The sequence below is a fragment of the Camelina sativa genome, chromosome 5 (assembly GCF_000633955.1).
Source record: "Camelina sativa cultivar DH55 chromosome 5, Cs, whole genome shotgun sequence".
NCBI classification, from domain to species: Eukaryota; Viridiplantae; Streptophyta; class Magnoliopsida; order Brassicales; family Brassicaceae; genus Camelina; species Camelina sativa.
Window position 1 is genome coordinate 21,496,714 of NC_025689.1, and position 26,173 is coordinate 21,522,886.

At 34.6% G+C, this 26,173-nt stretch overlaps 6 protein-coding genes and 1 long non-coding RNA gene across 9 annotated transcripts in view; 5 read left to right on the forward strand and 2 right to left on the reverse strand.

The window, feature by feature from the left end:
• Window positions 2,840-9,169, forward strand: LOC104787338. Its single transcript, XR_767853.1, has 3 exons — window positions 2,840-3,128; window positions 3,539-3,652; window positions 8,857-9,169. It is a non-coding gene; the product is annotated as an uncharacterized LOC104787338 (long non-coding RNA).
• Window positions 9,399-11,382, forward strand: LOC104787339 (rRNA-processing protein fcf2). Its single transcript, XM_010512907.2, has 6 exons — window positions 9,399-9,548; window positions 9,877-10,110; window positions 10,195-10,255; window positions 10,340-10,417; window positions 10,534-10,646; window positions 11,075-11,382. The coding sequence occupies exons 2-6, from the start codon at window positions 9,881-9,883 to the stop codon at window positions 11,178-11,180; spliced, it is 588 nt and encodes a 195-aa protein (XP_010511209.1). The 5' UTR covers window positions 9,399-9,548; window positions 9,877-9,880; the 3' UTR covers window positions 11,181-11,382.
• Window positions 12,379-14,442, forward strand: LOC104787340 (craniofacial development protein 1-like). 2 transcript variants are annotated; one of them, XM_010512909.1, is made up of 4 exons: window positions 12,379-12,461; window positions 12,544-12,724; window positions 12,809-13,000; window positions 13,833-14,442. In XM_010512909.1, exons 2-4 carry the CDS (start codon window positions 12,566-12,568, stop codon window positions 14,208-14,210), a joined length of 729 nt encoding a protein of 242 aa, XP_010511211.1. In that variant the 5' UTR covers window positions 12,379-12,461; window positions 12,544-12,565; the 3' UTR covers window positions 14,211-14,442. The 2 variants fall into 2 exon arrangements, with proteins under 2 accessions (XP_010511211.1, XP_010511212.1); XM_010512910.2 differs by having other exon boundaries at window positions 12,389-12,461; window positions 12,563-12,724.
• Window positions 14,688-16,092, forward strand: LOC104787344 (UPF0603 protein At1g54780, chloroplastic). Its single transcript, XM_010512913.2, has 3 exons — window positions 14,688-15,202; window positions 15,291-15,483; window positions 15,724-16,092. Exons 1-3 carry the CDS (start codon window positions 14,780-14,782, stop codon window positions 15,969-15,971), a joined length of 864 nt encoding a protein of 287 aa, XP_010511215.1. The 5' UTR covers window positions 14,688-14,779; the 3' UTR covers window positions 15,972-16,092.
• LOC104787343 (GDSL esterase/lipase At1g54790) lies at window positions 16,039-18,754 on the reverse strand. 2 transcript variants are annotated; one of them, XM_010512912.2, is made up of 5 exons: window positions 18,488-18,754; window positions 17,159-17,362; window positions 16,891-17,057; window positions 16,506-16,776; window positions 16,039-16,392 (listed from the first exon to the last, which is right to left on the reverse strand). In XM_010512912.2, exons 1-5 carry the CDS (start codon window positions 18,723-18,725, stop codon window positions 16,124-16,126), a joined length of 1,149 nt encoding a protein of 382 aa, XP_010511214.1. In that variant the 5' UTR covers window positions 18,726-18,754; the 3' UTR covers window positions 16,039-16,123. The 2 variants fall into 2 exon arrangements, with proteins under 2 accessions (XP_010511214.1, XP_010511213.1); XM_010512911.2 differs by lacking the exon at window positions 18,488-18,754 and adding an exon at window positions 17,461-17,803.
• LOC104787345 (transcription factor bHLH94-like) lies at window positions 19,574-23,330 on the reverse strand. The gene is made up of 3 exons (XM_010512915.2): window positions 22,569-23,330; window positions 21,761-22,156; window positions 19,574-19,931 (listed from the first exon to the last, which is right to left on the reverse strand). Exons 1-3 carry the CDS (start codon window positions 23,058-23,060, stop codon window positions 19,851-19,853), a joined length of 969 nt encoding a protein of 322 aa, XP_010511217.1. The 5' UTR covers window positions 23,061-23,330; the 3' UTR covers window positions 19,574-19,850.
• LOC104789459 (U3 small nucleolar RNA-associated protein 25-like) overlaps window positions 24,846-26,173 on the forward strand; it is a 3,064-nt gene continuing 1,736 nt past the window's right edge. Inside the window, exons 1-5 of the mRNA XM_010515153.1 lie at window positions 24,846-24,976; window positions 25,055-25,148; window positions 25,248-25,370; window positions 25,454-25,537; window positions 25,773-26,171. Coding sequence (XP_010513455.1) covers window positions 24,846-24,976; window positions 25,055-25,148; window positions 25,248-25,370; window positions 25,454-25,537; window positions 25,773-26,171 — 831 coding nt within the window. The remainder of the gene's footprint in view (window positions 24,977-25,054; window positions 25,149-25,247; window positions 25,371-25,453; window positions 25,538-25,772; window positions 26,172-26,173) is intronic.

Below are 26,173 nucleotides of genomic sequence, written 5' to 3' on the forward strand. Positions count from 1 at the left end.
GGGGGGGGGGGGGGGGGGGGGCTTTAACTTAGTGTTCCATCTAATAAGTGTTCAAAAAATAAATCAATAACTAGATTTGACCCCGTGGTACACCACGGGCAATTTATATAGAAATACTTATATATATATATATATAAGTAAATCAAGTTTTTCTGAGTTTTAATATAAATGTTACAATATTATATATATATATATATATATATATATGTGTGTTATGACAGTTATTAATAGTATGTGTTATTGAATGTATAAAATGTCAAATTTAGAAAAAGAATAAAATTTTACCGAATAAAATGATTTACCCATGTTGTAGCACCATATTAAAATTTTCTAATTTATATGAATATCCATCTAAACCCATCCTACCATATAAGTTTGTCTGGTAGTATTTTATACCTTTTCTAAGTTTGAATGTTTTTAGTAAGGTTTAATTTATATCTTGTTTGGACCCGTGTCACAACAGAAAAAAATATATTATTGTTTCTTATATTTTATATGTTTATGATTTAAAATTTAAATATTATAAAACTTTTTAATGGATAATATATAATTTATTATAGATTTGTGTGTTGTAGAATAATATATGGTAGGTTAGTGTGTATCCTTTTTTTTAATACAAATTAAAATATTTCTGTTTGGAAACTTTTTCATTTAAAAATTACTTGTTCAAAAATAAAAATTGTTAATATGTATAATATTTAGTAGTCCATATAACATATATGGATATAATTTGTAACTTCATTAATTCTAATCTATGATTACAAATCTATAATATATGAGATTAGATAATATACAAAAACACAAAACAAACCCAATTAGCACTCGGGTTATAGACCTTTCTTCTCTCTTTTCTTTTCTTCTTCTGTTTACAATTCTTTACTTAACCTTCACCATCTTATCACACCTCTTTTCTAATTTTTCTAGCATATGATTAATCACATATGAGATTCCAACAAATCTTCCTAGTGGCTTCCGCTGCAAATTCCCTTATTCCACACATTCGCCAAGTATCGTAATCCTTCTCTATATTTTTAATCAAAAGTTTTTTACAGGATTATCAATTATGTATGGAAGAAAATAAAAGCAAGATTTGGGTTGTTTAATGAATTTAGAACTGACAATTTCATATATATATATATATATATACATATGTGTTGCTTCGTAGGTGACACTTTATGAAACCAAAAAAAAAGGAAGAAGCTAAGGCATTAGCAATCAATCTCGACAAAGGTTAGAATATATAGTTTTCTGTATCTATCAATGAAAGCTTACATAAAAATTGAAGTTTGCTTAGTAATATATTCAACACCCACTTTGAAAATGAGTCACTTGCATTTTTTAAAAAATAAGACATGTTTGATACAACATAAAGAAGGACTTCATATAACACAATATCATCAGAGTAGAAGTATAAGAAAGCGAACCATTGGAGTTGTCACAATTAATTAGTTTGCTTGTGGTTTAGAATAATGGTGTCGAGCTTAGTGATTTTAGGTGAGATGAATGAAAGCCATAGTTTAGTTGCTTTCTCTAAAGAGAAGAGTGGAAGAGTTTGGTGCTTGAAAGTGTAGTGACGGAAAAATATTTATAGTGTATTGGTAAGATTGTAGGNTAGTTTTCTGTATCTATCAATGAAAGCTTACATAAAAATTGAAGTTTGCTTAGTAATATATTCAACACCCACTTTGAAAATGAGTCACTTGCATTTTTTAAAAAATAAGACATGTTTGATACAACATAAAGAAGGACTTCATATAACACAATATCATCAGAGTAGAAGTATAAGAAAGCGAACCATTGGAGTTGTCACAATTAATTAGTTTGCTTGTGGTTTAGAATAATGGTGTCGAGCTTAGTGATTTTAGGTGAGATGAATGAAAGCCATAGTTTAGTTGCTTTCTCTAAAGAGAAGAGTGGAAGAGTTTGGTGCTTGAAAGTGTAGTGACGGAAAAGTATTTATAGTGTATAGGTAAGATTGTAGAGTTTTTCATTTAGGATTCGTAAAAATCGTGATGAGCAAATTTAGAAGATTTTAATTTGATTTAAAAATAAAAATTTCGGGAAACTATATTTGGAATTAGTGTGCTTTTATGTTTTGTGAAAAGATTTTATAATTGGAAATTGAAATCATCTTACCTTATCTAACGGAGTCTATTAATTGTATCTTCTTCTATCATTTGAAAACAGTTTTGGTTGCCAATAAGTATTATAAAGTATATAGGAATATTGAATTATGATGATTAATGCAGATTAAATGATTGCGATATCTTAGGAAAAGTAAATGATTTATTTTCTATATAGTTAGTTTACGCTATATTTTTGGGATGTTTACCATCATGATTTAATTTGATGAGATTATGTTTGATTAACTGCATATTATTATTTTTCTTAATTAGATTTCCGTTTTAGTTAGTTCTATATTTTAGGGATGAATCTCTATTTAAGTTTAAAATAAAACATCGCACATATATTAGGAATATACGGATCGTTTATGATTAATATACGTATAACCACTTACCAAATTTGTTGTGTATTTTTGATATTTTAGGGATGTTGCAAATTTTATTAGATAGATTTTTAGGGAAGATCTGATTTTCATAAGCGGATTAAATGTTTTAAAAAAAAAACCGACCCATGTGATAAGTAAAGGAAAAATCCAATTTTTTGAATCGGTTTAAAAGGAGTAAATAACCCGACCCGGGTGACAAAAAGGAGGACACAAATTTGTATTCCAAAAATGTTAGTATAGATGAAAAAACTATGGAACCGGGTTTAGTTTCGGGGTTTTTGGATCTTCTCAAGTGACCATACGTACGTGTCAATTTGTTGTTGGTTGGGATAAGTGTATGACAAGAAAAAAAGTTTTGCCCGTACTATCTCTCTATTGCTCTCTCCCGTATTACGACGATTGTACTCTTTGATTCAATCGGAAGCAAACAGAGGAGAAATTGGGTCGTCCGAGTCTTCTATCCGCATGAACTTCATCTCCACCGATGCAGTCACGATCGGCGATGCTGGTTCAGCAAATCGGCGACTCTAGTTCTCCATCAGTTTGCGACTTTCCTTCACCAATCGGATAGTTTTCTTCACCAAATCAGCGTGTCTCTTTCATCGAGCTCTTTCTCATGGTACAAAGCTCTTTCTCATGCTATACATTCTTCTTTATTTGAGGTTATAGAAATTAGGGTTATGTGATTTTAGAAAAAGTAGGGTTCTTTGTTGATTCATATATAGTTTCGATTCATTCATAGGTCTGATTGATTCATACATTGTTCTGATTTGTAAAGGCGTGGAAATTTAATTGTTATGAATGAATTTTATTTTCTGTGTTCTAATCAATGTTTGTGTTCTGATCAAAGTTTGTGTTCTGTTATGAGTGAGTGTAATTGTTTGTGTTATGTTCTGTTAAACCTTGAATTTGTTCATCCCTAATTGATCTGAAATTCATTTTCTAAGTGTGGTTGATCATTGTTTGTGTTCTGATTGAATAGGTGTGTTGTCAAGCCGCCTCTAAGTGTGGTTCTTGTTTCATTTTCAGGTTGAAGAAAGAGACAGTGTGGTTCTCGATGAAAGAGTACAATCTTGTTTCATTCTTCTCATTCCCTATTTTCGTCGAGCTCTGATTTGTGTTCTTGTTTCAGTAATGAAGAAGGTAATTCATCTATGAGTTTGTTAGCTTTTGATTAGACAAGTGTATGTTAAATGCTTGATAGCTGAATATATTTGTGAGTGATCAATGCTTGGTGAATGATCATGTTGTGTGATCAATGCTTGGTTAGGTTAAGACTGATTAATGCTTGGTAGCTTTAGATTGTCTACATCAAACTTAATGACTATTTATTGTTTGTGGTTTCTATGATAAATGCTTGGTAGTTTAAGATTAGGTAAGACTTAATGACTATGATAATGATTTCTATATATAATACTCCCTCTGTATCAGAATACATAATGTTTTACTGTATGATTTGCATTTTTATTTTCAAAATCAAATAATTATTTAATGCTTTTACTTTTACAATACATAACTATTAAATGTATACATGCAACATTGCAATTAAATGACCAGGTCAAAACTAAATTAATGTTCACCTTTTACTCACTCTATCTAATACCAACATGTGTTGTTTTTATTTATTCCCTTTTCCCAAAATAAAAATGGAACAAGAAAAAAACATGGAGAAGAAAATCATGGAGAAGAAGGTGAATACTACTTAGCAGAAAAAATTTAGTTTTGGCTCTAAATTTGAAAATTTAAACAAAATTTTGTTTTTAAAAGCTATCATTAAAATTGTAAACATAAGTTTAATTCAAATGTTTTTGAGGAGTAATACGTAGAAGAAATGTGAAAAGACCCTAAAAATAATTATGAGACATTTAATATATTAGTGGTTACAATTGTTGGGGAAAAGTCAAATGGCACGAAAAATAAAAAATCACATCACCAAAAACCAAATGTAGTACATCATTTATTATTTTGAGTTAACAACAATACATCATTAATTGTTTTCTTAATCATGGTGAAAATCCTAAAACATCATGAATTCTAATACAAATAGTGTAGTCTAGAATCTCAATCAATCTAGTCTTCATCATTCTCTCTCTTTATTTCTTGCTTCATCATTCTCTCTGTGGTTCTTATTTTCTTAACGATAGTCTTCTTCATTGTTCTCTTTCTTTCTTTCTTCATCATTCTCTTTCTTTCTTCCTTTCTTCTCTTAATAAGCACTAGAGACTAAGAAATGGATCACTCTTTAGGGGTTTTGGATCTTTTAAATAGCTAATAGTATGAGAGTTTGTCACCATCAGTTCCTATCGTTAGTTCCCAATGGAGTGAAGATCCAAGCCAAACTGAACACACACTTGAGGACATAAGAGGAAGATGGAACTGGTCACCCACAAAAGATTTTGTGCTCATTAGTGACTGGTTGAACACAAGCAAGGATCCAGTGACTGAGAATCAGCAAAAGGCTGAAGCCTTTTGGAAACACATTGCAGATTATTTTGTTGCAAGTCCTAAGGTTGCTGGTATGCAAAAGAGAGAGGCTGTTTACTGTAAGAAGATGTGGAGGAAGATAAATGACCAAGTATGCAAGTTTGTTGGCTGCTTAGAGACTGCAACAAAGCAACAGTCAAGTGGCCAGAATAAGAATGATGTAATGAAGCTTTTGGGCCAAATCTACCATAATGATCATAGGGTCAAGTTCACACTTGAACATTGTTGGAGGGAGGTTCACCATGATTAGAAATGGTGTGTAACTTCTTCTATTACATATAATGGCAAGTCAAAAAGAAGAAAGTGAGAAGCTGGGTCTTAAGATTCTGGAACGTCATCAAGCGCCAATATAGTTGGCCATAGATATGAAGCAGTGGCTCGTCCTCCTGGTGTTAAGGTGTGATACCCAACCTGGACGTCTTCGCGTCCGTGATCACGGGCATCGGTTCGCCTCATTCCTGTCCGAACAACCAACAATTTCCCCTATTTACTTATCATTGGCTAGCAACCTTGCTTTGTAAACCCTTATACGCAGCAAAATATAATTGTTGATCATCCCATCGCACCTTTGATAGAGAGGTAGCATGTGCATTAGTTCAGACGAGTATCGATGTACTCACCGAGCCAAACCCCCTTTTCTTCTTTGGTGTTGATGTTATATAGGAACCAAAGGGATGGATCCATAAGTGTGGTGGAAGATGGAGAATCTATAGCTGGCCGACGGGCACTCTCTAAATATTCTAGTGAATAGATGATGTAGTGAAGTGGATAGATGGTGAAACTATCGCTGGCCAAAGGGAACTCTCAAAAGATTCAATTGAGATGGAAATGAATTGAAGGGTGGATTGATAGAGGCCAAAAATATCTATGAAAGGATTTATGATAAGTCAGATAACTCTCAAGCTTCAAGGATTCACACATAAGAAGAAGGAGAGGGTGGTTGCTTATATCTCAGAAGAAAACCTAAGAAAAAACTTATTTTATTTCATTCAACCTTAAAGGATACATAGCCGAGAAGACACTTTATATACTAGACCAGCAGCTGGTGAGCTTCTATGGTCGAAAATATTACATAATAAAAAGACTTAACTTGCAAAAACAACAGACTCGAAAAGTACTTAAAAGAAAAGACTCTTAAAAACTCTTAACGGTAATAATCCTGCAAAACAAGAAAAGAATTGTCATTTATTCAACTTGAAAATCATACCTCAGATAAATAATTGTGTTTTCGTTGAAACTGGCCGGGTAGTGAGCAGTCTGTCAGACTGGCTGGTTTTTGCCTAATGTCATCATGGAGGGTTTGAACGAGTAGCGGCCGGTTTCAAATTTTATTGTAGCAATGTAGATCTTCTAAATTGGGAGGTTTTCCAGCACTTGAAATGGTGAACAAAGTGGCTTCCTTGATTTTGTGGAAAATTGGTAGGAACACAATTGTCGGAGTCTTGAGTTTCTCTTTAGTGATTTCTAGCATTTCCTTGTTGATCTCGTCTTCTTGGAGTTCTTCAAACTCTATGATAACAATGAGATTCTCTACAAAATTGTTGAACTCCTTCTCTTAGTTTCCTTGTGCCTGATCTAGTTCTTGGTGGCTTATTCATAATCTCTTATTCAGATTCAGTTGAGGTGGTTTCAATGTCCTCATCATGATGGACGATGGATGGATAATGGTGTGGAATGGCCTGAGCGCCCATCCTTTATATAGGACACCAATGGGTGTGCTCCATGTAAGGAGATGTCCATTCCTTGCCCCTTTCCGATGAGTCGCATCTCTTCGAAGAGTCACATTTTTTTAATGGTAACTGCTCGTGCTACCGAGCTACCTACAGACCATTAGCTCGAGTGTTATCTGTTCATACCACCCAGCTGGGTCAACACTCAATCAGCTCGCCGAGCTTAGTTGGCAAACAGCCACCTCACATAGCTGAGCTAGCTAGTATTCCAGTTGGTGTAGCTCACCTAGCTTTGTTAGCTGGTTCACCAAGCTTGTTGAGCTCGTTCAGCTCGTATTTAGCTAGTTGAGATAGTAGCTTAACTTATTAAGCTCATCTAACTATTATTTTCCTTCAAACAAACTGCCCCCTTTAGGATCGTGGGACGCAGGTGTTACAATTCTACCCCTCTTAAAATGAATTTATTTTTGAATTCGGTGGGCATAGATGTTTCTGACCTTTGTATACTCAAGACTTGATCTGTTTCTAATATTTCTCTGTTCGGACTTGGTTATTTTTCCTTGACCTCGGTTAGTCTCCGGATAGATCAAGTTTTTTGCCGTCCTAGTTCAATCTAGACTAGGATAGTTTTCCCCGACCATAGTCTTTCCCGGACTCGGTTGTCATTTCTTGACCTTCGGTGACCTGTCGGTTGTATCAGCCGATAGCCTTTCAACCGTAACACTGATAACCTTTCAGTCATATCAGTCGATGGACTCACGGTAATCCATCCATCGTAAGCTCCAATGACTTGACGGTCTTGTTATCAGACCCAGGTCCGATCGATTGATCCGACCCATAATCGAATTGTCGATCATCCGCTGACCAGACCAATACTTTTGAACGACTTGTCGACCACCTGACTGATCAATCCAACCTACAGCTCGAATCATTGATTATTCATTCACCCAATCTGACTAGTGGTTAGATCATTGATCAACCCAATGGCACGGATCGTTGATAACCCTTTGATTGGTATGACTTTACGATCGAACTGTTGATCATCCTTTCAGTTCGACTCTACAATTGAACCGTCAGTCATCCCATCGCCTTTGATAGAGTGGCAGCATGCGCATCAGTTCAGACGACTAACGATGTACTCGCCGAGCCGCACCTCCTTTTCTTTTTAGATGTTGATGGATGATGGATTGATGATGGTGTGGAATGGTGTGGAATGGTGTGGGCGTCTATCCCTTATATAGGACGACAATGGGTGTGTTTCATGTATTGACACGCACATTTCTCGCCCCTTTCCGATGGGTCGCATCTCTTCAAAGAGTCGCACCCTTTCGATGGCAAGCGCTCATACTACCGAGCTACCACAGTCCACTAGCTCGATTGTTAGCTGCCCATACCATCCAGCTGGGTCAGCATTCGATCAGCTCACCGAGCTTAGTTGAGCTGTCGACCAGCTTACGTAGCTGAGCTAGCTAGTATTCCAGCTGGTGTAGCTCACCTAGATTTTCTAGCTGGTTCACCAAGCTTGTTGAGCTCCTTCAACTTCTATTCCAACTAATTGTGTTAGTAGCTTAGCTATTTAAGCTCATCTAGATATCATTTTCCTTAAAACAAATTGCCCCTTTAAGGATTGTAGGACACGGGTGTTACATAAGGTGTCAAAGGCCAAAGGTAAAAAGACTAGCAAAGGCATGGAAGAAAAAAAGCATGGAGAAGCTTAATAAACAAAACTTGTTAGTGTTGCAAGAGACATGGGAAATAAAACAGAAGGATTATGAATCGAAGAAGAAGAACTATGAATTGAAGGAGAACCTTAATAAGCGCAACTTGTTAGACACTCTCCTTTCAAAAACAGAACCACTTAAAGATGTAGAAATGACTTTAAAGAACAAGCTAATGACTGACATGTTGTAAAATCCTTGACTGATGTCACTGCTTTTTTTCAGTTTGATTGTGTTTTTGTTGTTTTACCAACGTTTGTATTGTGTTGTTTTATCACTGTTTCTGTTATGTTTATTTATCAATGTATTGTGTTATGTTATGTTAATCTGTATATATTTGTGTGTTGTTAAATAGAAGATAAGTCTCTTGGTTCTTGTTTAATTTTCAGTGGGTTGGTGTCTTTTTTTTTGGATGGTTGAATATTGTTTAGAGTGTGTTTTTACAGTGTCACTTTGATTTGATACATTTCTACAGGTACGACAGGCTCTTGAACTTGCATCTTCTGTCCCTCAAGATGTTTTTGCCTGTCTCTGGCTTTGTAATTTCAACTCTCGACTCGCTAACAGGTTTATTCTTTGATCATTTCATTTCTGCTTGCTTGGTTTTTTCCTGCATCAACTAATTCTCGTTTCATTTATAGACTGATCGATGCCCTGGTTTGTTCTTCTACAACGAGATGTTGCATATTTTCTATCGCATTATAAAACGAGCTTAGTTCAGTAAATCATAAATTTTGTTTAGAGTGACAAGAATTATGACTGTTACTAATTTAACTTTTTAACTCTTATTACGAATTCTACCATTAGACTGTCAAAACTAATAAATATTTATAAGTTTTTAACTTTTGATATTCATCTTTTTTCAATGATAAATATAGTAGTAGTTTCTCAAAGATTTACAAAAAAGAAGAAGAAGACAAGCTTAAATACGAGACAATATAGAGCAAATTGGGCTTAAACACAAAGCCCACGGAGGCCCACTCTCTACACTTCCGGTTTGTATCATTCTCTCCAATCTCATCGATCTCTAACCCTAAAAATCCAGTCTCCATCTCCAGTGAACTCCATTGTTCTCTAACACTAAATCTACTAATCCCTCGTTCACTTTCTACAGCTTTTGCATCGGCCAAAACCCCTTTGAAAGATTTCTCGACAAGCTGATTTGAGGTAACTCTCGACAAGTTTCTGAGTTTTTGTTTCTGGAGTAGCAAACCAAATTGTTTTCTCTTGTCTTCTCACGCTTCCAGTTCCGGGTTCAGATTATATTATTCTGTGTTTTGCTCTGCTTCGAACTTCAAAATTTGGTTTCTTTGTTTTTTTCTGCCCAAGTTCGATGGAGGTCGTTTTGAATTACTTAACTTTGACATTTATCTGTTGATGATGTTATTTTGATTATGATGATGCTAATCATGGCATGGCAACACCTTCATCGGGTTAGCTCTCGTATTGATTTCCTCATGGTTCATATTTTCTGAAATTTACTTTGTCAATGTAGAATAATGGCAGAGACTAGTAAACCATTGATCGGTCTTAAATGGGAACCAAAGCTTCCAGGCTTATCCTTAGACTTGAAAACTGCTGGTTCCACTTCAAGCAAAAGAGCTGAAAGCACTTCTCTCTGGACGTCTAACTCAGAGCTTGTTGATGGTCTTTGTCTTCCACCTACTGATCCAAAAAAGATTAACAAGATGATTAGAAAACAACTCAAAGACACTACTGGTTCAGACTGGTAACTTTGCTTTCCACCCACTCTGATTATATTTACCCTTTTTGTGTTTGTGATTAATTTTGTGTGTTTTCAAACTGTGCATAGGTTTGATATGCCTGCTCCGACAATGACTCCTGAGTTGAAAAGAGATCTTCAGTTGCTTAAGGTAAAATAGCTTCTTTGCTTTTTTTCTTGTTGTTCTTTTCTATTTTGGTTTCAACGTCCTAACACCTTTCTAATATTATTGTAGTTGAGAACTGTAATGGATCCTGCTCAACACTACAAGAAGGCTGTTACGCGGTCAAAAATAGCTGAGAAATATTTCCAGGTAAGTTTCAAGAACGGCAAACTAGATCAAAGACATGAATTTTTTGTTTCGGCTTTTGTCTTAACACCAACTCTTGTTGTTTCCTATTTGTCAAAAAAAATAAAAATAAAACACAGATTGGCACAGTAATTGAACCATCTGCAGAGTACCATAATAGATTGACAAAGAAGAATAGAAAAGCAACTCTTGCTGATGAGTTGCTGTCAGATCCCAAAGCTTCTCAGTACAGGTTAGTTACTACCATTGTCAATTCAAAAACAATGTATAGGAAAAAGCTTAAATCCTGTATCATAAACGTAAACAGTAGCGTGTCGTTTTCTGTTAACTGGTTGCAAAAACCTTTAGTTTGTAATACGTTTGAGTTAAATTCTTCTAGCTCTGGACTTGATAATGGAATTGGAAGTATGTGGCTATGTTAATCTTAGAAGTTTTTAGCCCTTGTCATGGTGTGTATAATGTTTGTTTCACTTCCATCGCTAATGGATTGCGATATTGCCTACGTTTCTGTCAAGTATTATGATAGGTGTTAGACTGTTAGTATAAGTGTGTGGTTATCTATTCAAATAGTGTAATAGGAATTTGTGTCTTGAGAATTGAGATGTTGTAGCTGAGAGTCTTTGCTAAGTGAATGTGTTTGTGTTGGTTATGGTTTCACAGGAAGCGTAAAGTTAAGGAGATTGAGGAGAAGAGTAGAGCTGTTACGAATAAGAAATGGAAGAAAAAGGGAAACCAATCCAAGAACACAAAGCAAAGAAGGAACTGAGTTACTTTTGTTAGAGTGTATGATCATAGTTTTGGGACACATTTGTCTATTTTGATCATTAGTATTGGACACACTTTCTTGTGGTGGTGCTATAGATTCACCTTACGGTTGTAACGACTCTTGTTGTCTATGAGCTTCGCTTAAAAAGGATTTGTGTTCTTATTGGTTACAGCTTTTGATAAGTGAGAATAACATTGAAACTGGTGCTTTTATGTCATGTAGTATATCCAAACCAAACAAAAAAAACCAAACCTTGTCTAGAGCTACCAATTGGGACAATGGTTACAGCAAGACTGCTGTAATTGAGTCCTAGATTATATGTCATATGTTTAAACTCACATATGAACCAAATAGAAATGCCCTATATGATCATTGGTCCACTGCTCTACTCTATATAATCCATCGGAAAATACTTAGGTTCACTCCTAGGGTGAAACTTCTTTTTCAACCAATTGTTTATACATTATTTTATTTAAAAAATAAATCAAAATTAAATAAAAAAGCAAAACAGATTAAGGAAACAATTTCTGTATAATTTCTTTTAAGGAAAGTTAAATATTGGCTTGGTTTAGATTTTACAATTAGAATGAAATGATGTATCGGTTTCGGTTTACAAATAAGGTGATTAGGTTTTAGATTTTACAATTCAAACAAAATTATATGTCGGTTTGGGTTTACAAATGAAGTGGTTAGGGTTTAGATTTTACAATTAAAAAAAGGAAATTATATGTCAGTTTGGGTTTACAAATGAAGTGGTTAGGGTTTAGATTTTACAATTAAAACGAAATTATATGTTGGTTTGGGCTTACAAATGAAGTGGTTAGAGTATAGATTTTACAATTAAAACAAAATTATATATCGGTTTGGGTTTACAAATGAGATGGTTAGGGTTTAGATTTTACAAATTAGAATGAAATTATATATCGGTTGGGGATTATAAATAAGCAGTTTAAGTTTTTAATTTTACAGATTTTGTTTCCTTATTTTATAAGAATGTGAATGAATAGGTTCTTAAATACATTATAACATGTCAAATTCCCATTGACAAAAAAACTGAGAAGTGAACAAAGGGGTTCACCCAAGAATTGTTCTAATCCATCAGGATCCTTAATTTAGGAGTTAATGTAACATATCTTAGAGTTTTGGGGGCTTTTTGGTGATTATCTTAAAGTATAGTGGTCAATTATATAATAAAAGAAAAAAGTTTTGCCTCATCGACGCCGCCGTCTATTGTTGTAGACAGTTCCATCAATTAGGGTTTTCGTCGGCCGGCACTTGCAGGTGATCCGATACAGTTTCGAAGATTTCTCCTTTCAAAACCCTAAATATATCGAATACGAATTGATTTGTAATTTTTCCCCAGAGGCGTATCTTGAATCTAGGACATGGGGTCGCATGAGCAATCTGCGGAGCAAAGTGGTACGAGCAGTGTTGTATCTAAGAAAGTTTCTGAGATTTGGCAGCGGATGAACGAAGGAGTTCCGAATAAGCGGTTCAATTTTGTCGCCTCAACCGCTTTGCCCGCTACAAAACCAGCTAATAACGTGAGATTTCTTCTCTCTCTCTTTTGCGTTGGTTTTGAATGATAGTATATGTTTTGGGATTCTGAATCTTTTTTTGGATTGTAGAATTGGAAAAGTTATCTTGGCGTGGATGGGAAGAAGAAGAAGGATCATTGCGTTTCGAATGTAGCAAAGGAAGATAGTGTTTTGAATCATACTTGTAGTGAGGAGGCTAAGAGTATTGCTGCAGCTGCTTTAGCTGCTGTGAGAAACGCTACTGCGACCGCTGCAGCTGCTTCCAGCCGTGGAAAGATTGAGGTCAGTTGTGTCAATTTGTGTTTTGGCTCAATCTTTTTTTATATCAGCTCTTTGGAACTAACAACATGGATTGAGTGAAATCTCTGTGTCAAGTTAAGTTAAACTGTAATTTGATTGAACCTTTTTGATCCGCAGTTAAAGATCGCTTTTTTTTTTTTTTTTTAATGTTCGAATTTGTGTGTTTGGCTCGGTATTGTTAGAATTTTAAGTTCTTATCACTTGTTTGGTTGGAACTAGGAAGATGCGTAATTTTTAAAACTAATCTGGGTTTTAGCTCGATATTGTTAGAATCTAAGATCCTATCAGCTCAGCTGTGTGGAAGCAAGAAGATGGATTTAAATCTCTGTGTCAAGTTGAACTCTACTAATTTGATTGAACTTTTTTGAATTTGTTTTGGCTAGGTATTGCTAGAATTTCTAAGTTCTTATTACTTACTTATTTGGAACTAGGAAGATGAATTCTGCCCTACAGAGTCTCTGTCTCGAGTTATATTGTAGTTTGATTGAACCTTTGCGATTCGTAGATGAAGTTTGTTTTTTTAGCAAAATCTGTGTGTTTGGCTCGGTATTGTTAGAATCTAAGATTCTATCAGCTGTTTGGAAGCAAGAAGATGGACTGAGGACTAGAATATCTTGTTGAACCTTTGCAATCCATAAATAAAAACTTGCTTTTTGTTTGAGTTTGTGTTTTGGTTCGGGATTGATAGGATCTAAGTGTTCATTGTCAGCTGTTTGGAACTAGGAAGATGGATTGTGTTGGACTAGAATCTAATTAGTTGCACTTGGGGAGCATTCATTTGGTTAATGTATTTGTTCTTCTCGATCACTTCCAGATTACCGAGGTCAAAGACTTTGCGGGTCAAGAAATCGAAGTAAAGCGGTTAGTGGAAGCAGATTCAAAAGAAGCACTGGACCGAGGAAACAAAGGCTCCTCCGCGTCCTCCTCGGCGGCGCCGTCAGCGGTTGATGCGGTTCTTGAGCAGATAAAAAAGAAACAAAAGCTGAGTGTTTTGGACAAGACGAAGAAAGACTGGGGAGAGTATAAGGAGGAAAACAAAGGTGTCGAAGACGAGCTAGATAAGTACAAGAAAAGCTCAGACAAGTATCTCGACAAAGTCAGTTTCTTGGAGAGAGCTGATTACAGACAGTTTGAGAAAGAGAGAGACGCTCGTTTAGCTCTTCAGTCCAAGAGAAGACACGATGATGTCTGAAATGTGACCACCGACTCTTTTAACTTTCTTCTTCTTCTTCTTCTTCTTCTTCTTCTTCTTCTTCTTCTTCTTCTTAATTCTGCTGTAAGTAATCTTGTTTTCTGCTCTGTTAGAGAAGTGATCTTAGTAAGACATTTGTAGCATTTTCTCAAGTGATTTGGTCACATTCTTTGCAGAGTCTAAACTAATTCCTCGTTTTCTTGGTTGATTCGTATTTATCTTTTCTTTTCTTTTTTTGTCTCTCGAGTTAGGATTAACCAAAAAAATTTCTAATGGCATGTCATGTTTATTCAAAATAATTTATTTTTGATGATATTTTCATGGGTGGTTTTATATATCTTTTAAAGTTTTTATGATTTGATAGCTTTAGTAATAGTCAACAACAAAGCGCCACGTAGGAGCATAGTTAAGTTCTGTTGGCACAAAAAAATGTGGTGGAAATAAAAACATTATCCAGAAAATCTAACATTTCGACCAATCCTTCACTTCCTTTGACGATCCAAAACAGAACACAAGAAAATGCATCAAAATCTCCATCTCTGAAACTCAAAACTCATCTCTGAAACTCAATGGAGACCCTTCTCTCCCCTCGTGCACTTTCTCCTCCTCTCAACTCCAAACCCTCGTCCACTCTCCAGACAAAACCCACTTCACATTCCGTGTCTCTCTCATCAAAACCCACCACATTCCCCGGTCCTAAACACCTCTCCTTCACCCGGTTCACTAAACAGGAATCGAGAAATTGGTTAACAGATGCAAAGCAAGGACTAGCTGCTTTAGCTTTATCTCTAACACTCAGTTTCTCACCTGTTGGCGCTGCTTTAGCCTCTGAGTTCAATATCCTCAACGACGGTCCTCCAAAAGAAACTTACGTAGTGGACGACGCTGGTGTTCTAAGTCGAGTGACGAGGTCAGATCTTAAGAAGCTTTTGTCTGATCTTGAATACAGAAAGAAACTGAGACTCAATTTCATCACTGTCCGAAAGCTCACTGTGAGTTTTTTTTTTTTCTTGTTCCTATAAAAAAAAAATTTTAGTAAACCGGAAGTTGAACTGGAACCGGTTTGGTTAAATTATGCAGAGTAAAGCAGATGCGTTTGAGTATGCAGACCAGGTTTTGGAGAAATGGTATCCTTCGATTGAACAAGGTAACAACAAGGGTATTGTTGTTTTGATCACAAGTCAGAAGGAAGGAGCTATTACTGGTGGTCCTGCTTTTATTGAAGCTGTTGGTGAAAACATTCTTGATGCTACCGTCTCTGAAAATCTTCCCGGTATGATTGGTTCTTGGTCTAGTGTAGTAATATAGTGTAGTGTTAGAATTTTGATGCAGCATCTAGTGCTCAAAACTAGCAAAACTAGTCGTCTTCAATCAGGGTTTTGGTTCAGATTTTTCGGTTTATAAATAACAGTAACCAAAGTAGAACCGAGTCTAGTTAATCACTTGGAATGGTTTTGGTTTTATGTTGAATTTGAGTTGGAACTGATTAGAATTTGAATGTATGATGGTGCAGTACTAGCAACGGACGAAAAATACAACGAGGCGGTATACAGCAGCGCAAAAAGGTTGGTTGCAGCAATAGATGGTCTCCCGGATCCTGGGGGTCCAGCAGTGAAGGATAACAAGAGAGAATCAAATTTCAAGACGAAAGAAGAAACCGAAGAGAAGAGAGGACAGTTCAGTCTTGTCGTTGGAGGATTACTTGTAATTGCCTTTGTAGTTCCCATGGCACAGTACTTTGCTTATGTCTCCAAGAAGTAAAGTAACTCAGGTTCACTCTCGTAAACCAAAACCGATCAGGTCAGAACTCAGGTTATTTTGTTACGGGTTTCTTGATATATTTGGTTCATTTGAGCAATATAAAGTAAATAATGATAGAAAACTAAAGAATGAATGGAAACCAACAGCATTTTCTAAAATTTTAAGCTTAGAAAAAATGGCATTTGGTCTGAAAACGGCGGATCGGAATACTTCCCGGTTAATATTTGAGATGACACAAAGTTGTTTGCGGCTTCAGTATAGTGAATTCCATCCCAGTTAATGTACTCAGAACTGTCGTTGCAAGCTTTGGCCGTTACTGATATCCCATCTATGACTTTAGTTTGGCCACATGTAATGCGGGTATCGTAGTTTAAGGGCGCCCCTCCGACTCCACAACACGCCATTAACGGATTTTCAAAACCTAAAAACAATCAAATTTTTTTTTTTTGTTATAACCAACATCCTCAAGAATCAAGATGGTGAAGATTTATATCTAGTTTGGAAATTTAAACTATATAGCGAAAAATGCTTTACCAAATCGGGAATAATTAGCGATGAGGTTAGATTTGATAGAGAAGATATCAACGTAGGTAACATTTGAATCAGGGAATTGGGCTTGAAATTTGTTGGACAGAGCATGTAGTTGAAGATTGAATAGTTTGGCTGCTTGGTTATGGGAACTAACACAACCAAACTCATCAAGTTTTGTTGGATCTGTCCCAAACTTGGCAATATTTTGAGCCAAACATCCCAAGGGCCCTGTGTTGTGTATCCAGAAGTTTCTGCCTCCTTCCACATACAGCCTCTGCCAAATTTGGCAATATTCAACTCAAAATTACTCAGAATTTATTTAGTATGGTTTGGATGAGATCGGTCCGCTTTATCAAAAGGAAAACTAAAGCAAGAAACAGTGATTTACCTTGAGTCCAGCTTCAAAAGTTTCAAGAATGGAAGGAATAGAGGCAAGGACTTGGTCAAGAGACTTGGAGTAGAAGGCACCAGCTATATCATTTTGGCCTATGTCAATCATGTATAGTCCTTTTGAATAATAATCAAGTGGTGGTAAGTACTTTTCATATCTCCTTCCTACCAAATCATCAAAAACAATATTTACTTCATTTACACTTCATATAATGTATACGCATCCGTCACATCTCACCAACAACATATTTTCGAATCAACCCCACCTGTTTTAGAAAGTAGTTCAAGTGACCTAGTTTTGAACCGGATGAACTGAGAGATTTGAAGATCAAAGGAGAAGGGAGAGACCGATGTCGGGTTTGCCGGAAGAATGGTGGATCCTGCTGCTGCAAAGTTACACCCTTTTTTGAAATTTGGTAAACCTAATGAATCCAAATATGGATTTAGAAATGGCATGTCCATTGCATCCACTGCACAAAACAGGAAAAACGCATATCAAAACATATGGTATGAAGAGAAATGCCAAATCAAAGAAGCCATTTCAATGAAAGAATAACATTATGTATACATAGAAAATCTACAATAAGACGGCCGTCACAATATCTTCCCGAGGGAAGGTTGAAGTAAGTTTGACCATAGGGAGGATTAACACTTTCAATCCCGGCGGATATGAGATTGCCCGTGTCGGAATTCGAGTCTCCTAAGTTGATGATTGCCGGATATTTTAGGATTGTAGAGAGAGATGAGGGCAAGAAGGAAATGAAGATGAAGAGTAGTACAATGGAGAGATTGTTTACTATGGGAGCCATTGGGATGAAAACAAACACCCATATCATTTGTAATCAAGCCAACGATATAAATTGTCTACAACAACTTTGAAACTTTTCGTTAATATTTTATTTAAATTTGAACGCAGGTCCGATTCAAAAATGTAAAATATAAGATTGCTTCAACGTTGCTTCGTAAGAAAGAATTGTTTTTAAAAATCGAGATTAAATTAGAGGCATCATTAGTTTGGACCGTTTGGTACCGAACGAAGAAAATTGGACTCGTACGTTAGTGTCCTTGAGTTTTCATAAAATTTAGCTAATGAGAGAGTTAGATTGTGNTTTTTTTTTTTTTTTTTTTTTTGGTGGATTGCAATTCGATGACAATAACCATGTACATTATAAACTTAAGTATATAATCAAACTTTGCCCCAAAAAAAATGTATATAATTGAACAAGAAATTCTTTATTTAAAACATATAGATATGAAAATTTTATAATTTGTGTTCATTCTTACGGTTCGGGTTTGCAAATGTTATTTTAATTATATAAAAAATGAGATTTTATGTTTTAATCCAATCTAAACGGATTTTTTTTTTTCCCTTCAAATTAGTGGATTGATGAGTTCTATCTAGCTCTCTCCTTTTACAAAACTAACAAAAAATTTGGTGCAACATGACTACATGGCCGAGTAACCTGAATATGTAAACTCAACGTGTACCTACTGGTTAAAATAAAGTTGGTGTAAGAAGACACGATATCCAGTACATTAAATTGTTGAATACTATTATAAAAGAGACATTATAAACTAGAAAGGATCGGACTTACTTAGAAAATCTATAAGGAGACGTCCATCGCAGAATCTTTGAGAAGACGTTTTGAAGGAATTTTGTCCGTAAGGAAGGTCAAGACGAATGCCGAGGCCAGCAACTAGATCACCGGTATCGGAATTGGAATCTCCAAAATTAAAAGCAGAAAGATAATTGAAATCAATAGAGTTTGAATTCTGTATATACATGATAAAAAATAGGATGACATAGAAGATTTTCATCTTAGTTATATTCATGAGCTCTTTATTTGTTGTTTTAAATTGGCTTTGAGATTTATAGTTTCTATTTGTCCACGTCTTTTTTATATGTGTTGATGCTTTAAATTGTGGAAAGAGGAAAACACTATACAAGCAAGATTGTTGCTTTGAATCTCGCTTGCAAGTCTTACTTACTATCTCTGTATATATTTATATGATGACTCACACGAACACATTTGATGATATGCAAAGTTTTCTTACAATAGTTTCTTACCCTTACATTAACCATTTCTTTCCCACCTTTGATGATATGCTTGAATGAGATCTTTTCCCTTAAAAATTGTACATATATAGAAAGATAAAAAAAATTGTTGAAATGTTGATCAACAAATTATAATATATACTGAGAGTTACAATTTTACATTTGAATAAGTCTAGATTGAGCACACCTCAAACCAACGCCATATACAAAAACTTGAAAACATAGGAAACGAAAGCATATCTTCCAATAAAGTTATTTACTCTATTATGAGGGAATGAAAGAATGTTGCTTAATAGTTTTTGACATACACTGTTATTTATTTTCGAACTAATTATAATTTTGTACTGTATTCTCGATATAATAAATATAAAATAGCAAAAGTGTTAAGGAGATATAGAAAGGTGGTTTCGGCGGATTCATGGCCCATTGAAAAACATAGGTTCCTGGTTTTGTAAAGTTTGGTACAAACTATTTTCATCGGACCTCACGGTGGCAATTATTGGTGAGACAGATTAGATTGGTCGAGAATGACCACTCGATTTTATGTTTAAAATGTGCCTACACAACTATAATTTTTAAAATAAAGTTTGTTTAATGTTTTCTACGAATATTAACCAAATCCAACAACCAAATTATCTCCAGCTGTTACCATTTACTTTTGTCAAGAACTTAAATAAAAAAATGGACCGTCCATGTTCTACTATAATGTGTGGGAAGTGCAATGGGCAGAAGCATCTATAAAATGGTACACAATATTAAATATAACTACTGGACAACCAAATCAAGTGTACTATCAAGGACATTTATATGAACTCGTAGCGAAATATCCCAACCCGGATGATATAATGCTAACATTGACTCTGCAAACCGGTCTACTTTAGGGTTACTGTTGGGAAACATCATCATGAATATTGAATACTGAGCATTTCATACACTGCGGTAGCAATATCAGCCGCTGATGTAAGCGTACACTTATCTTCCATCTGCATAGTTGAGAAAGAAAAATAATTAAACTGAAAGTATATTTTGTTAAATTACCACTATATGAAGACTGGATATATGGCAACTGTGTTTTTCAATATATAAAAATTTTTGGGTTTTACGGAAAAAAAAATTGTTTGTTATTATTTTGAGAAAAAAGCAACAAAAAAAGAAAGAAATTACTAAAAAGTTGTGGTATTGTTTATATGTTAATGAAAATGGTTTTGTTTAAAGTGCTTTTTACATCTAATCGCTGTCGGAGTCTATAAATAGTAAGTAATTTGGCGACGTCTGTTTGTCTATGCATAAAATGGTTATTCTTCCAATGTTGAGTACGTTCTCACATGCAGAGAAAAATTGAGTAAATTGTTTTTGGTTATTTGTTGTTCCCACGATAAGTATAGTTTCATTCTTTAGGCCTTAATGTATGCTTCATTCATATGACATTACATTTGCATAACATAAATTATATTAATTACTTCGGTCTGAATTTCTCACAAGGATTACAAATAGTCAGTTATGTTAAGTTGTTAGAACTGAACCATATTACAGTAGACTAGGTAACAACCTGCACATAGTGTGAATAAATCGATTCAAATAAAATTATTATTTGGGATCTAATATTCGTTTGTGTAAAAAAATGTGTAACTAAAGTTTGTTTTTTTATTATTATTCAAATTTGCGTTTATTTTGTGTAATAATACATTTCATCCGTAAATATTTGAACATGGAAATAATTTTAACGTGATTGAAAAATTTGTATGGATTTTATTTTAACAAAACATGAGATAAATAGAAATTAATTTTCTGTTTTTAAAAGAAGTAAAATATAAATTCAAATCAAATGAATACAAATAGTTTTAATTTATGTAATGAATTTTGATTTAAATCTATAATAACATAGATGTAATTAATATTAATTAATGAGAGTTATTTGTTAAATTGTGATTCGAGTTTTCTGACGGCGATACATCAATATTTTGTTAAAAATACTATTTTATTAATATATAGAGAATTTTGTAGATGGGTGTCATTTGTAAAAGATAAAATTTTATGATAAAAAATAGAATAATACAAAAATGTAATGAGAAAATGTTGAAAAAAATGTTGGAACACTAAGCGTTTAATTAGCTAAATAATATCTTAGCACAAAAGACAAACCAAGAAATTATGTTAAAGTAGAGGAGTGATACTTTGGTTAAATTTTTATATTATTTATATAATATTTTGTATTTAACGTGTCTATATATATATATCATAATTATATCAATGAAACTTTTTATTTTTGTCAACAAAAGATTAGCTAAATGAAACTTCAAAACATGAAAACATAACAAATTACTAATATATAACAGATAGATGATAGAATAATTATATTTTGGGTGAAGTTATCATTTAATATCGTATTTAATTTTTAATTATATTAGAGACTAAATTAACGAAACCTGTATTGACCATATAAGAATTGCATGTGAATGCGCTACAACTAAGTATATCTGTTTTTGCCAGAAGGATCCAGAATTGACATGTTAATTATCCTCATAATCAAACCTATATTTGAGACTGAGGATTATTATAATGATTTTTTTTAGTGATAATCACATTTTTTAAACTAATAAAACAATAGGCGACAAGAGAAAAACAATTAGGTTAAGGCTAGGCCTAGCATTTGATTTACAATTAACTTACAGCTATTTTTGGGTTTTGTGTTTTTGGGAATAAATCTAGTTTATTTTTTTGTTACAGCTATTTTTAGAATATTCTTTACTACTGTAACTTTGTCAATTCAGGGGTAAATATATAGTGATTAAAGATTAAAACAGAAACGTACCTTAGTGGAGAAACAGTAGAGGATAAACTCAGAAACAGTGGAGACATTAAGGTGAAGAATGATAAACCCTAGGCTTTGTAGAGCAGAGACCAAGTTGAGAACAAGCTTTGGTCTCCTCCTTGATCTGATCTTGAGACTTGCATGGCTCTCGACGAGGCTTACTTCAATATCAGCCAATGCATTCTCAACAACCACGTTTTCGCTGACAGAAGATGAACCCATTGAGTACTGGGGAAGCTTGAAGGTGTCCGAGAAAGGTGTGGCGGATGAGATATCGATTTCGCCGTCTGAAAAGGACTTTTCGTTTTGTTCGCCATTAATGCTAAGGTGGTGAACACGGTGTTCGAGTTCTCTGATGAAGTTTATGGCACCTCCTACTATTGATGCTTGGTCACACTAAAATCATGAAAGTAAAAAAACACTTGAACTCATAATAATAACCAAAAACTTATGCATGTAATAAAGTCTAAAAATATCCTTTTTGTTAAAGTTGGTATGATACCTAGCCATCTTGGGATATCAAAAAGAAACAAAATATTAACGTTAACTTAACTTTTAATATTCAGTATAAAGAACATAGTTTCAGATAGATAAAGTATTTTTTTTTTCACTTTTATTTACTATTCAAATTAATTTCCTAAAATTTCTAAAGATGTAGATTATTTATGTAATCTTTTTATTTCTAAAACTAATAATTAACTAAAAACATGGAACGTGAAAAATATGATGTTTTTTTGTTAGTCTATATATAAAAAAAATACATAGATGCACTAGCTACATATTTATGAATGTAGACTTAGAAGAATACCCTTTGGACGTATGAGTCAGGCATGAGAGAGCGGAGAACAGAGAGGTACTCATTCATCATTTTTCTTCGGTTACGCTCCACTGCAATGTGAGTCATACGTTGATTATTGATTTCTTCTTTGTTTTTCTTCACCCTTGTTCTGCGGCGTGTTGCCTTCTTGTTACCCGAAGTGTTTATCTCATTATCTCGGTGGTACCTCATATCGTAGTTCGGGCTACCAGAGGAGTTTCCGTTCGGGGTAATATTTGCTTCATCACTAATAGCAATTTCAGGAAGAGGTTGATGAAGGAATGTAGTAGTAGTATTCTCATAGTAGTGATCTTCTTGTAGAAAAGTAGAGCTGTAGTTTTCGGTTTGGTTATCGAGACAAGTTAGAGAGGCTTGGAGATCATAGAAGTGTGGTTCATCTTCTATGTAAAGGTTAGAGTAAGCTTCTTTGCCATTATAACTGTAGATGTTGTCGTGTTGCAAAAACACACCCTCGAGAGCCATTAGCCTTCTTAGTCTTAAAAGGAAAGTAACTCTTTGATAAGAATAGATAAACAAAAAAAAAGGTGTTAAAATATGATAACGAACATTGGGAGTTTAGAATGAAAGTGAAATAAATGATAAGTGTGAGATGATTGATACTCAACACGGTATTAATTTATAAAGGGGGAACGAGTTCTACAGCTTGTTGCACGTGAAAAGCATAGTTTGGGAGTTTGCTCCAAGGGAGATGTATTCTCTATTCAGGTTGTTGGACTATTAAAAAGGGTAATTAGCTATAAGCTAATAATGGGCAACAGGTGGGGAAGTTTGTATGATTCCTAGCTACGCTCTTGTTTTTTTTTTTCCGGGACTTGACTGTGAACTATCTCGGCCGGTTCAGTACACAAAAATGCATATAACATATGATCGTCCATTTATGCGGTTTGTCTTATTGTGAGCAAATGAGACAGCACTGGTTTGCGATTATATATGTGTTTTTTCTATTCATATTTGTGTTCATCTTTATCCAAACTCTATTCAGCACGCAAGATGGTTTAAACTTTACATTGACTATATAAAAAGTTAATTGAGAAGCGAAGTGAAGTGACCTTAGTATAGTGGCAGGAGGTAAGTCCATTGGTAGAATGCACCATCACACCAGGGGTTGAGTCCCGCTTCCTACGAATATAGGAATTTGGCTAATGGGCCAGCCAGTTGTGACCCAATGGTTGAAAAAAAAAATTAATTACCAACACAATATATTTAATCAACTGTTCTAAATAATTTATTCAAGTAACAATTTGAGAGACTAATCGTATTAATAAATTTAAATTAAGATAAAACGAAACAAATCTACCAACAACAAAAAAAAAAAAATCGATAGTTCAATTCTCAAATCAAAATATTAACTAGATCATAATGAATTTAAAGTTTTAAACATATTCTTATAAGTATAGGCTCCAAATTTATAATAATAATAAGCTGCCAAATTAAAAGAATTATATTCTGAAAGAAATGTTTTTTATTGACTTGAGGTTCAATTCGACCTCTCTACTTATGGCAAATGCTGAAAAACAGCCCTAGAGAGAAAAAGATGCTTGAGATTGGGATTTCATCGAATCAAATCTTATTGGTAATTCCTTTGGAGGACTCATAAGTACCAAAACCAATAGAGAATTCGACTAGTGTTCCTGTTTTAGGTGCCAAAGATGATTTCACGTATATTGTGGTAAGAACTAATTAGGAATTTTTCCCTCCTTGCCAACCGAACCAGAAAGATTCAATCTTGGTATATATATTAAACCGGACTGAGTTATGGTTTTGCAAGCCTTAACTGAAATTAGGGTTTTCTATTAAAGAGGTTCAGTACGTTAGTCCTGAATTCATCTCTCTCTCTCTCTCTCTCTCTCTCTCTCTCTCTCTCTCTCTCTCTCTCTCTCTCTCTCTCTCTCTCTCTCTCTCTCTCTCTCTCTCTCTCTCTCTCTCTCTCTCTCTCTCTCTCTCTCTCTCTCTCTCTCTCTCTCTCTCTCTCTCTCTCTCTCTCTCTCTCTCTCTCTCTCTCTCTCTCTCTCTCTCTCTCTCTCTCTCTCTCTCTCTCTCTCTCTCTCTCTCTCTCTCTCTCTCTCTCTCTCTCTCTCTCTCTCTCTCTCTCTCTCTCTCTCTCTCTCTCTCTCTCTCTCTCTCTCTCTCTCTCTCTCTCTCTCTCTCTCTCTCTCTCTCTCTCTCTCTCTCTCTCTCTCTCTCTCTCTCTCTCTCTCTCTCTCTCTCTCTCTCTCTCTCTCTCTCTCTCTCACTTAGCTTCCCTCGATGGCTCAAAACTTAAATCTAACGCTGAAGAGGCACAGGCCACATGAAAATATCCATAGGAAACAGGATACGAAGAAGTGTAAACGTGTTGAAGACGAATCAGTCGCAATGTTTTACGAAGAACAGACAATGTACGATATTCTTATATATATATATATATATATTTTTTTTTTTTTTCTGACTATAATATTTGATTTTCTAGGCAACAGCTATATGGATTTTTTGCATTCTAACAAGAGACCCTTTTACAATAAAGGCCTTGGTGAAGACTTAAGTCACATGGACGCATACCTTATGCATTCTGTATGTGCATGCATTCTTTTTTCTAAGATCGATCATTTTAGATTCTACTTAGCACTTCAGGAAGATTTATTGAAGTCATTTTGTCTTCTTCTTATGTAGTTGAATCACATTTTTAGAACTAGAGATCTTATCAAGAAGAATGAAAGTAAAATTTCCAAACTTTCTGAAGAGGAAGTTCTTTCGGATGGTGGATTTCTAGACCAATGTTTTACTCGTCCAAAGGTGACCGATTTGGTGTGTTAAAATTAAATATATTGTTTCCCGCATTTGAAAAATTGTCTTACGTTTATTTTATGTATATCTAGGTACTGATTCTACTACCATACAAGAGTATTGCATTCCGCGTTGTGAAGAGGCTGATACAATTAACTCCTGCAGAAGCACAAAGGGTATACAAATTTATGAATTTTTTCAGTCATTTAATATTTTTTAATTGGTATCTGCTTTGTGACTGTGTTGCCTTATGGCTTATTCTCTGATTACTTAGATATCAAACAGATAAGTACTAGTTTTATTGTTAACTAGAAAATTACGTAGAATTATTTGTGAATTGATATGGTCTCGGTTGCTGATTATGTACTCGAGTTATTTATGTTCTCTTCATATATCATTCATTTGTTTCAGGTTAATGTAGACAACCTTGACCGGTTTAATAAGGAATTTGGATGTGATGACGGTGATGTGAAGACATTCAAATATGGGAAATCAGAAAAGCCTTCTGATTGGCAAGCGCTTATTGGTGAGGGGAACGATGATGATATCTTTATGATAGGCATTAAGCATACAAAGAAGAGCATTAGGCTGTATAGTGATTTCTATTTATCGGACATGATTATTGCTTCACCCGTTGGGATAGTAATTAAGGCCATTGGTAAAGCAGAAGAAAACAAGGAACTAGATGTTGATTATCTATCCTCCATCGAGGTTTTGATTATCGATCACGCAGACGTAAAGTCTATGCAGAATTGGAAGCACGTTGAAACAGTCGTCAAACAATTAAACAGATTGCCATCAAAACCACATGA

Coding starts and splice junctions, on each gene's coding strand:
- LOC104787343 (XM_010512911.2), bottom strand. CDS start 17,728: ATGATATGGGTGTTTGTTTTCATCCCAATGGCTCCCATAGTAAACAAT. Junction 17,058..17,158: donor TGAACTACTTTCTAAAACAG/GTGGGGTTGATT, acceptor ATGATTTGGTAG/GAAGGAGATATGAAAAGTAC. Junction 16,393..16,505: donor CGCTAATTATTCCCGATTTG/GTAAAGCATTTT, acceptor GATTGTTTTTAG/GTTTTGAAAATCCGTTAATG.
- LOC104787344 (XM_010512913.2), top strand. CDS start 14,780: ATGGAGACCCTTCTCTCCCCTCGTGCACTTTCTCCTCCTCTCAACTCC. Junction 15,203..15,290: donor TCACTGTCCGAAAGCTCACT/GTGAGTTTTTTT, acceptor TAAATTATGCAG/AGTAAAGCAGATGCGTTTGA. Junction 15,484..15,723: donor CGTCTCTGAAAATCTTCCCG/GTATGATTGGTT, acceptor ATGATGGTGCAG/TACTAGCAACGGACGAAAAA.
- LOC104787340 (XM_010512909.1), top strand. CDS start 12,566: ATGGGGTCGCATGAGCAATCTGCGGAGCAAAGTGGTACGAGCAGTGTT. Junction 12,725..12,808: donor CTACAAAACCAGCTAATAAC/GTGAGATTTCTT, acceptor TTTGGATTGTAG/AATTGGAAAAGTTATCTTGG. Junction 13,001..13,832: donor CCAGCCGTGGAAAGATTGAG/GTCAGTTGTGTC, acceptor GATCACTTCCAG/ATTACCGAGGTCAAAGACTT.
- LOC104787339 (XM_010512907.2), top strand. CDS start 9,881: ATGGCAGAGACTAGTAAACCATTGATCGGTCTTAAATGGGAACCAAAG. Junction 10,418..10,533: donor TAGCTGAGAAATATTTCCAG/GTAAGTTTCAAG, acceptor AATAAAACACAG/ATTGGCACAGTAATTGAACC. Junction 10,647..11,074: donor CCCAAAGCTTCTCAGTACAG/GTTAGTTACTAC, acceptor ATGGTTTCACAG/GAAGCGTAAAGTTAAGGAGA.
- LOC104787345 (XM_010512915.2), bottom strand. CDS start 23,060: ATGGCTCTCGAGGGTGTGTTTTTGCAACACGACAACATCTACAGTTAT. Junction 22,157..22,568: donor CTGACTCATACGTCCAAAGG/GTATTCTTCTAA, acceptor TCATGATTTTAG/TGTGACCAAGCATCAATAGT. Junction 19,932..21,760: donor TCTACTGTTTCTCCACTAAG/GTACGTTTCTGT, acceptor TCAACTATGCAG/ATGGAAGATAAGTGTACGCT.